A 9,188-nucleotide genomic window follows, 5' to 3' on the forward strand; every position below is an offset into this window, starting at 1 on the left:
TCTTTCTTTCTTTCTTTCTTTCTTTCATCTCACTTCTCAGTCTTGAACTCACCAAACCTGATAAGCTTTACCTGAAGATGTACATATGTTATGCTTTTCTGGCTACAACTCACTTTTAGCATTGTTGTTGTAGTTACTAGAATGATGTAATTTCAGGTGTTTGATTCTACCCATTTTAGAGTACGAGTAATTTCATCAATAAATTGAGGTCATTATCTCATAGTCCTTAGTTTTCACTATGTGCTGGAAGGAAAACTCTTCAATGAGTTTTAAGGTGAGTAAGCCGACCATGAACCAAATTACTGGATGTTGGGGCTGAGGCAAGGCAGTGGGGTCCCAAATAATTTAGAATCCGGTTCTCTCCTTTCTCCTATCACTGTGTGGAGGTTTTATGGAATTCTGCCTCATAATATAGATGCTTCTTTAGTCTTGAAATGTGTAAAACAGTAAAGGGTGTGGCTGTGCTCTAATGCAATGCTTTTCATTCTTCAAAGTGCATGTGAATCACCTGGGGGTGATGTTAAAATGAAGGTTCTGATTCTATAGTTCCAGAGTGGTACTTGATATTCTGTGTGTCTAACAAGCTTCTAGGTGATGCTGACATTGCTAGATTGAGGACCACAGTTTGAGTACCGAGGACTTGGAGAATGGGAATTCATTAGAGGTCCAGTGAAATCTAATTATGCCTGGAGATTACTGGTAAAACTGCTTTTACCATGAATTGTGTGTATTTCCTAGGTTCCCCTCTTGATTGTGAAGTCAGTATCCAAATAAGATGTCTACATTGAATAAGTACTGGGATTATGTGGAATAGCCAAAAGAAAGCAGTAGATCCTAGTGTCCCTTCCCCTGGTTATGGGAAAGAGGGCATTGAATAGACTGATCAGCACTTGTCCTGCCTAGCTTACCTGAGGCCCATCCTGACTGACACTTGGCTTTGCCTCTAAACTGACTGTTAGATCCCTTCCTCGTCCTTGATGATGTTAGGTTAGCAGAAACAAACCCTGGGTGCACTGCCAATCTCACCGTGGACCAGGCAATACTGAGTGACAAAGGTCTGGGGAAGAAGGTACCACATTTCTGAGACTCCCAAGAAAGGATTACCCCACTGCACAGAGAGAAGTTGCCCTAGTTCAGGGCCAGTCTAACTGCCTGTTTCAGTAGTTTCTTTAGACAGGACTAGCTGTAAGTCTGGCCATATCCCCCATCCCTTTTACTCACCGAGAACCCAAGGCAATATCATCCATTCCACAACAGTTGGGGGAGGCCCCTGTACATGGAGGTCTGTTCTGACGATGTGCTGAGAAGCCAGGAGAAGCATGAAGAGAAAGGTCAGATATGATGCTGTGTGGCAGATAAACTTGATAAAGGGTTTCTTGATGAACAGACCAAGGTTGCTCCTGGGTGAAATCAGATAAGCTATAGACAGCATAGGAAACAGGAACCCAATGGTCATGCAGGTCAGAAGCTTGACAATCCAGTGTTTCCGCCGCCATCCAGGAAAACCGTCATACCACAGAGTGGCAAGTAACTGTTGGCAATTGGGCTGAGCAACGAACTGGGAAAAGAATAGAACAAGTTAGGCATCTGAGATTACCAAAAGGAAGTCTACCTTTATAATACCTTTCCTAGTTTACAGCCAGCTGCATGGCCAAACCCCAAGAGAGGTCTGATTTCTGGGTTCCCATGAATGAGTCTAACCCCAGAGACAGCTCTACATGTCAAGCTATGAGACTAGATCTTCCTTAGGATTATTTATCTCATATTAAATAAAATCACTCTGGTTTGTGCTTTGGAATGCCTCCCTATTTCCCCTTCCATCATGTTAGAGAAATGGTTCCCAGAACCTGGTTCTACATCAGAATCATCCAGGGAACATTAAAAAATCCAGATTCCCAGGTGGTACCACAGGCTGAATAAATGAGCCTCTCTGGAGGGGTAGAGCCTGGGAAGCTGTTTTACAAAGTTCTACTGGGGATTTACATGCCTCTTAGCAGAGAATCAGGGGACTATTTCATTTCAAATTGATTCACATTTACTCATTCTCCTTGCCTACATGAAGTCATCAACAAACGTGCACTTTGGGCAAACACAAACCGGCAGGGAATCAGCTCATGCCTGTGGCTATGGTTTGGAATGAAAAATGTGTTTCCATTTTGATTTTGTCTCTTTTCCTTTTTGGTTTTGAGCACCTCTTGGTTGGCTAGCAATGAATCAGGTTGCTCCTTTGCCATCTATTTAATACCCTCTCTAGTGTATACATACAAAGGAGAAAAATATATTTGAGGGCCAATATTACAACATTGTATACTAACTCAGCTGGGATTTTACTTAAAAGCAAACTACAAAGTGTCAGTGATTACTAGTTAAAGAATCATCAACATTGTGAATTACCCTCCAGCTGCTCTTCTCTGTTAAGCAATTAGGAGCTCGACTGTCAGCCATGATTTTAAATACTGCTAATATTTAATTACTCTAGCTTCCATGGAAAAAGTTAAAGAGGTCTGCATAATATATCTTACTAGCTCAACCTTAATGTTAATACATCTATGAAGGTACTAGCTTCTCCACCCAAACCATTTTTCTCTTCCTTGAGCACATGAGATGAAGTTGGACTACATCATCCAGTCTCTCTTGCAGTGAGGTGTGGCCACATGACTAAGTTCTTGATAAAGAAATGTTCAGAGAAATGACCAGTGGTACTTCTAAGCCTGGCCTCTAGTGATCTCCCATGTGTGCTCCTCCATATTCTTTCTCTCTTCTGGCTGACCGGGATGTGGTAACCCAGGATGACCTAGAGACACCTGTCAGCCTGTATCCCTCAATGACAATGTAGAAGAGAACTATCCTGCTCACCAAGAATACTTGTCTTAGAATGTTACATGATAAAAAAAAGAAAATGAATGAAAGAATGTTATATGACTGTGTTCGGGCCATAATATATTTGGGAGTCTAGCCTACCCTAAAGCAGTTTACTATTATAAAACTACTAAAACTAAGCTCTAAAATCTTTTTATTATGTGATCTCAATTTCTCCAAAGATGTTCATAACACCCATTATGTCCTCACATCTCTTTTTCACATATTCACACACAAAAAGACAAAATCCTATAATCTCTTTCTACTCTTCTTGGCATTATAGCCTATGCCAAAAACTGGTATGCAAAGTCCTAGAAAAACATACATAAAAGTGTATAAGGGTAAAGCAAGATATTTGGATGCAATGAGGGAAAAGCACTTGGAGCACAGTCTAGCGAGAGAGATAGATACATAAAAAAACAGTTATAAAACAGAGAATCATGGTGGAGTGAGATGTCCACAGATTTCTCCCCTTGAAACAACAATAAGCAGAACATCTAAAACACAACAAAAAACATCCAAACTGCACACCAGCACGTCTGAGCATGGGATGCGCTCATAAGAGCTACCACAGGTCAGAACACTGGTTGTTAGGCAGTGTGCTCAGAGAAATAAAGAAGCTGCCTCTCATAGCCACCAGAGCTCCCTGTAGGAGGAGGAGGGGAGAAGGGGTGGCAAATTTCCTGAACAGCTCTGCCTGGGAGTGCTGTGAGTTCCATGTGTCTGGCGGCAGGGCGTAATCATTAGGGCAGAAGGCAGAGAAGTGGGACAGCAGAGAAACAACAGTTGATTTTTACCAGCCGTGGTTGCAAATCCGAGGCTGAGCTGCAGCCCCCAATCCACAACTGAGAGGGCCCCTCCCCCCATATACTACGAGATCAAACACAGCGAAGACTAGGAGAATCTGGCCAAACACTACTGAAACAGTACTTAACACTGACGGGGATTGAGACTGAGAGTAGTGAGGGCGATTAAACATCTGAAAGGAAAAAAAGACATTATTAAGACTTTATACAAAACAGGGGCCCAAGAGGCTTAGACTCTGCCTACTGGAAACCAAAAGAAAAGCGCCTTCTTTGCAAGAGGCTAAAGAGAGACCTTTATATAATAAATCTGCCTTCTGGAAAAACAGCAGAATACACTTCCATTAATGCCCAGCTGGAGAAAGAGTCCATTAAACACCATGAACAACCAGGTTGACAAGGCATCTCAGAAAAAAAAAAAAAAGAAAAATCTCCAGAAAATGAGGTTACAGACATAGAAATATGCGACTTAAATGATAGAGAATTCAGGATGGTACTTCTGAAAAAACTCAGTGAGTTCCGAAATGAGTCATATCGACAATTTCAGGAATTGAAAAAACAACTAGAGCAGAATGAGTTCTTTAGCAAAAAGATTGAAACCCTCGAAAAGAACAGAATAGATCTTTTGGAGATAAAAAACACACTGCAAGAGTTGATAAATGAAATAGCAAGCTTGGGAAATAGAGTCGACTAAATTGAGGAAAGGATCAGTAACATTGAGGAGAGAAATCTAGAAATAAACAGAAGGAGAAGAGAGAAATCGAAGAATGAAAAATAATGAAAGAGTAATTCAATAACTAGCTGATATCATCAAGAGAGGACACATAAGAGTAATGGCCATTCTCAAAGGGGAGGAAAAGGAGCAGAGATTAGAAAGCATTTTCAGATAAATAGTTGATGAGAATTTCCCAGATCTAAGGAATGAGCTGGAGCTTGGAATTCCAGAAATCAACAAAATACTCAATTATCTCAACCCAAAAAGGCCTTCACCAAGACATATTGTATTAAAATTATCAAAAATCAACAACAAAGACAATTCTCAGGGCAACCAGGGAAAAGAAGACGGTAACCCATAAAGGAAATCCATTATATTATCTTCAGACTTCTCAGCACAAACCTTACAAGCCAGAAAGGAGTGTAATGAAATATTCGAACTATTAAATGAAAGGAACTTTCAGCCAGGAATAATGTATCCAGCAAAGCTCTCCTTTAAATATGAAGGAGAAATAAAGAAAGACCTTTCCAGATATGTAAAAATTGAAGGAATTCTCCACTACAAGCCGGCAACACAGGAAATACTGAAAGGGGTCAGCTCACCTAAAACAAAATGACAAAAAACCAAAACAAAACAAAACATAATTAGGAGTAAAGTGACTATCAGGCAGAGGAGAGCAACCCTTACTAAGAACGGAGCATTGTAAGCTAAAACATTAAGAAGACAATTGCTATAGCAAGATAGTAATGAATGTTCAGCATGCATAGGGACAAATTGAGATAAAATGACAAAAAAGGGGAGGATTCAAAGATCCAGATTTGCAAAGGAGAATGGAAGATAAGGCCCATGCAGAAGAATATGAATGACTATATATGTAACTATACTTTTCATATTAGTAATGGTAAAAACACACCAAAGATTCAGAACTGAAGGATATAACATAAAACAAGAAGAACCAGAGGAAAAACCCACAAAAGCCAAACAAAATAAAGAAAAAAGAAGTACAATGACAAGGAAGAAATGGAAACACCGAGCTACAAGAAAGCAAAAGATAAAATGGCTATAAAAAGACCTCATATTTCAATAATTACCCTAAATGTAAATGGACTGAACTCAACAATAAAAAGGCACAGAGTTGCAGAATGCATAAAAAAACAAAACCCAACCATATGCTGCCTCCAGGAGACACATCTCAGTTCCAAAGACAAATATAGACTCAAAGTGAAAGGGTGGAAAATGATATTTAAAGCAAATGGCATTCTGAGAAAAGTGGGAGTAGCAGTGCTAATATCAGATGAAAAAGACTTCAAAATAAAAATGGTAAAGAAAGATACTGAGGGACACTTCATAATGATAAAGGGAAACATGCATCAAGAAGACATAACACTTATTAATATCTATGCTCCCAATTAGAGAGCCCCAAAATATGTAAAATAATTATTACAGAACTAAAGGGAGAAACAGACTAAAACAGTATCATAGTAGTGGACCTAAATACCCTACTGTCGGATATGGACAGATCATCCAAACAGAAAATCACTAAGGAAATAACATCCTTAAATGACACATTAGACCAACTGGACATAATTAACATTGACAGACCCTCCCATCCCAAAACAGCTGCTTATACATTCTTCATTAGTGCATATGAAACATTCTCAAGGATTGACCACATATTGGGACACAGAGATACCCTCAATAAATATAAGGATGGAAATCATACCAACCATATTCTCTGATCATAAAAAGCAAAGAAACCACTAATACATGGAGATTAAACAACATGCTACTGAAGAATAACTGGGTCAGGGAAAAAATCAAAAGAGAGATCAAGAGATACATGGAAATGAATGATAATAATAGTACAACATATCCAAACTTTTGGGACATGGCAAACGCGATCATAAGAGGAAAGTTCATGTCATAACAAGGCTTATCTTCCAAAATTAGAATGAGCCAAAATAAACAACCTAATGCTTCATCTTAAAAATCTAGGAAAGGAAGATTAAGTGAAGCCTAAAGTCAGCAGAAGAAAAGAAATAATCAAAATTAGAGCAGAAATAAATGAAAGTGAAAACAAAAAAAAGAAAAAAAAATGCAACAAGGAGCTGGTTCTTTGAGAAGGTTAATAAAATTGACAAACCACTGGCTAGACTCACTAAAGAAAACAGAAAAAGAACACAAACAAAATCAGGGATGAAAGAGGGGAAATTACAACTGACATCGCAGGAATACAAAGGATCACACAAGAATATTATGAAAGAGTATATAACATCAAATTTAATAACCTAGAGGAAATGGACCAGTACTTAGAAAAATACAACCTTCTTAGACTGAATCAAGCAAACTGGAAAATATAAATAGACCGATCAGCAGTATGGAAATTGAAACAATCATGAAAATCCTACCCAAATGGAAAAGTCCCAGACCAGATGGGTTCACCAGTGAATTCTACAATTCAAAGAAGAGTTAATTCCTATTCTTCTCAAACTCTTCCAAAAAATCGAAGAGGAAGCAATACTTCTCAACTCATTTTATGAGGCCAATATTACCCTGATGCCAAAACCTGGTAAAGATAACACAAAAAAGAAAACTACAGACCAATATCTCATGAACACAGATGCAAAAATCCTAAATAAGATAGTAGCAAACTGAATACAACAACATATTAAAAAGGTTATACGACACGATCAAGTGGGGTTCATCCCAGAGGCACAGGGATGGTTCAACATACACAAATCGATTCATGTGATACACCACATAAACAAATTAGAAAATAAAAATCATATGATTATATAAGTAGATGCAGAAAAATCTTTCAACAAGATATAACATCAATATCATTAAAACATGTAACAAAATTGGTATAGAAGGAAAGTACCTTAATGTAATAAAGTCCATCTATGACAAACACTCAGCCAACATTATACCTAATGATGAAAAACTAAAATCCTTCCCTCTAACATCAGGAACAAGGCAAGGCTGTCCACTATCACCACTCTTATTCAATATAATATTGGAGGTCCTAGCGAGTGCAATCAGAAAAGAGAAAGATATAAAAGGCATCCAAATAGGAAACAAGGAAGTCAAACTGTCACTATTTGAGGATGACATGATTCTCTATATAGAAAACCCTAAAGACTCCACAAGAACACTACTACAAATGATAAGCAACTACAGTAAAGTCTCTGGATACAAAATCAACGTTCAAAAATCCATAGCTTTCCTGTACTCTAATAATGAAGTGTCGGAAAAGAAGTGGAAAAAATAATTCCTTCCGCAATTGTAACAAAAAGAATAAAATACCTAGGAATAAATTTAATGAAACATGTGAAGGATCTATATAATGAAAACTACAAGACCCTATTAAAAGAAATCGAAGAAGATACAAAGAAATGGAAAGATATTCTGTGTTCTTGGATTGAATAAATCAACATAATTAAAATGACCATATTAACTAAAGATTATACAGATTTAATGCAATCACCATCAAAATCCCATTGGCATTTTTTAAGAAATAGAACAAAATATCATCAGATTCATATGGAAGCACAAAAGACCCCATTGCCAAAGCCATCCTGAGAAAAAAGAGCAAGGCTGGAGGCATCACTCTGCCCAACTCAAATTATACTTCAAAGCGACAGTAGTGAAAATGACATGGTATTGGCAGCAAAACAGACACATGAACCAGTGAAACAGAATCGAGAATCCAGAAATAAATCCATATTTATATGGACAAATAATTTTCAATAAAAAAGCCAAAAACATACATTGGAGAAAGGAAATCCTCTTCAATAAATGGTGCTGGGAAAACTGGAAAGCCACCTACAAAAGAATGAAACTAGACTATTGTCTACCACCACACACCAAAATCAACTCAAAATGGATTAAGGACCTAAATATAAGACCTAAAACAATAAAGTGCATAGACAAAAACATAGGAACTGAATTCAAGGACCTTGGGCTTAAAGAGCATTTCATGAATTTGATCTCAAAGGCAAGGGAAGTAAAATCTAAAATGAAGGAATGGGACTACATCAAACTAAAATGCTTCTGCTTAGCAAAAGAAACCGTCATAAAGGTAAAGAGATAACCATCTGAATGGGAAAATATATTTGCAAGCAACGTCTCTGATAAGGGCCTAATATACAAAGAAATCATACCACTTCTTAACAACAAAAAACAAATGATCCACTGAAAAAATGGGCAGAGGACCTGAATAGACATTTCTCCCTAGAGGATACACAAATGGCCAAAAAATATATGAAAAGGTGCTCAACATTGCTAGCTATTAGGGAAATGCAAATCAAAATCACAATGAGATACCATCTCACACCTGTTAGAATGGCTATAATCAACAGAACAAGTAATAACAAATGTTGGAGGAGATGCGGAGAAAAAGGAACCCTTATACACTGCTGGTGGGACTGCAAATTGGTACAGCCACTATGGAAAACAGTATAGAGGTTCTTCAAAAAACTCTACTGGGTATTTACCCCAAAGAGTTGAAAACTCATATCCGAAAAGATATTTGCACACTGATGTTTATAGCAGCATTATTCACATGGAAAAATGAAGTGTCCTATGATAGATGATTGGCTAAAGAAACTGTAGTGCATATTTATAATGGAATATTACTCAGCCATAAGAAGAGATGAACTCCTGCCATTTGGGACAACATGTATTGACCTTGAGATAATCATAATATGTGAAATAAGCTAGATAAAAAAACTTGAAAATCATATGATATCACTTATATGTATAGTACAAACCTAAAAGCAACAAATAAACAGGACAAACAAACAGAGGCT

The 9,188-nt window shown here is 37.6% G+C and overlaps 1 protein-coding gene across 1 annotated transcript in view; it reads right to left on the reverse strand.

The window, feature by feature from the left end:
• The window catches only part of TRPC5 (transient receptor potential cation channel subfamily C member 5), a 173,724-nt gene that overhangs the window by 60,771 nt on the left and 103,765 nt on the right, over nucleotides 1-9,188 (reverse strand). The window contains exon 3 of the mRNA XM_011374351.1: nucleotides 1,222-1,558. Coding sequence (XP_011372653.1) covers nucleotides 1,222-1,558 — 337 coding nt within the window. The remainder of the gene's footprint in view (nucleotides 1-1,221; nucleotides 1,559-9,188) is intronic.

Source organism: Pteropus vampyrus, unplaced genomic scaffold (assembly GCF_000151845.1).
Source record: "Pteropus vampyrus isolate Shadow unplaced genomic scaffold, Pvam_2.0 Scaffold244, whole genome shotgun sequence".
NCBI classification, from domain to species: Eukaryota; Metazoa; Chordata; class Mammalia; order Chiroptera; family Pteropodidae; genus Pteropus; species Pteropus vampyrus.